This window comes from Cyprinodon variegatus, unplaced genomic scaffold (genome assembly GCF_000732505.1).
Source record: "Cyprinodon variegatus isolate N-32 unplaced genomic scaffold, C_variegatus-1.0 Scaffold1533, whole genome shotgun sequence".
Classification (NCBI taxonomy): domain Eukaryota; kingdom Metazoa; phylum Chordata; class Actinopteri; order Cyprinodontiformes; family Cyprinodontidae; genus Cyprinodon; species Cyprinodon variegatus.
In genome coordinates, this window is record NW_015151986.1 from 65,535 (window position 1) to 66,659 (window position 1,125).

Consider the following 1,125-nt stretch of genomic DNA (forward strand, 5'->3'; position numbering starts at 1 on the left):
ATGAACAATCTTGGATTCACATGGAAAATATAGAATGTAGACTACTTTTTCTAGATGTTTGTTCATTAGCACAGTTGCTCTTAAATAAACACATTCTCTGAAAATAAAGTTTTTTTATATTAAAAATATAAAGCTGACTAATAGCTTCTCCTTTATTCAACAATATTGGACCATGAAAAACAGATTTACCTTCTGAAAGCCTCAGAAGGGCAGGATTTATAAAGAAAAAGTAAACCTGGACATGAAATTATGTTTTATAAAATGTTTTATAATGTTTTGTGTTGTTGGCTTTCATATAAATATACTGCTGTGATAACTTAGTATACATTTGATTGATTTTTGGTCAACATGTATTTTGAATTGATAGCCCCGCCCCTGGAGGAAACTCCACCAGCCGCCGCTGGGTTTAACCTCTAGAAAACCTGCTCTGATCATCTATGGGGCGAATTTTGATCCATGATTAATTCAAATAATGCCTTTTGTACAAATTAAGGTTGTTGAGATTCAAATATGGTTGAAAAAATATCAAAAATACAGATTATTTAGGCATAAATTAACAAGAATGTGATCTGAAAAACCTAATCTGAAAAGAATACAATTTAAAAAAACTCAATCTGAAAAAGAAAATTTAAAGAATTACATTTCAAGATATAAAATCTGTGGAAAAAAAGAAAAGAAAGCTCAGAAACATCAACTCTCAAAAACTTTGATTTAAAAATATTTAAAGTTTAACTTCTGGATCTGAATTCAGTAGATGTGTTCCTGCTGCGTTAATAACGGAGCAGAGTTCACTCCATAGAGGATCGCAGTGTTTAATTCAGGAAGAAGCGTAAAATAACAGAAAGCTCACCGGTTCTGATGAAGATGAAGGCTGTGTAAGCTCCAAAAACCGCCGTGTAGGAGAACTGAAAGACTGCAGCAGAGCAGAGAGGCAAACATTGCATCACAACCATGAGCAGAGCGCTTTAGAGGACATGAAGGGCAGGAAGGCCTCGGTCACCTGCAGAGAGGAGGATCCCCGACAGCGTGGCCTGCCTGAACCGCAGCAGCTCGATGACGTGGTGGAAGTGAGCTGAAACAAACGGAGCAGCGTTTCAGTCGGAGCAAATATGAAAACCGCGTTCA

General features: G+C 36.5%; 1 protein-coding gene across 1 annotated transcript in view; it reads right to left on the reverse strand.

The window, feature by feature from the left end:
• Positions 1 to 812: 812 nt before the first annotated feature.
• rce1 (Ras converting CAAX endopeptidase 1) overlaps positions 813 to 1,125 on the reverse strand; it is an 18,790-nt gene continuing 18,477 nt past the window's right edge. Inside the window, exons 6-7 of the mRNA XM_015403642.1 lie at positions 1,001 to 1,072; positions 813 to 913 (exon numbers count right to left, since the gene is read on the reverse strand). Coding sequence (XP_015259128.1) covers positions 813 to 913; positions 1,001 to 1,072 — 173 coding nt within the window. The remainder of the gene's footprint in view (positions 914 to 1,000; positions 1,073 to 1,125) is intronic.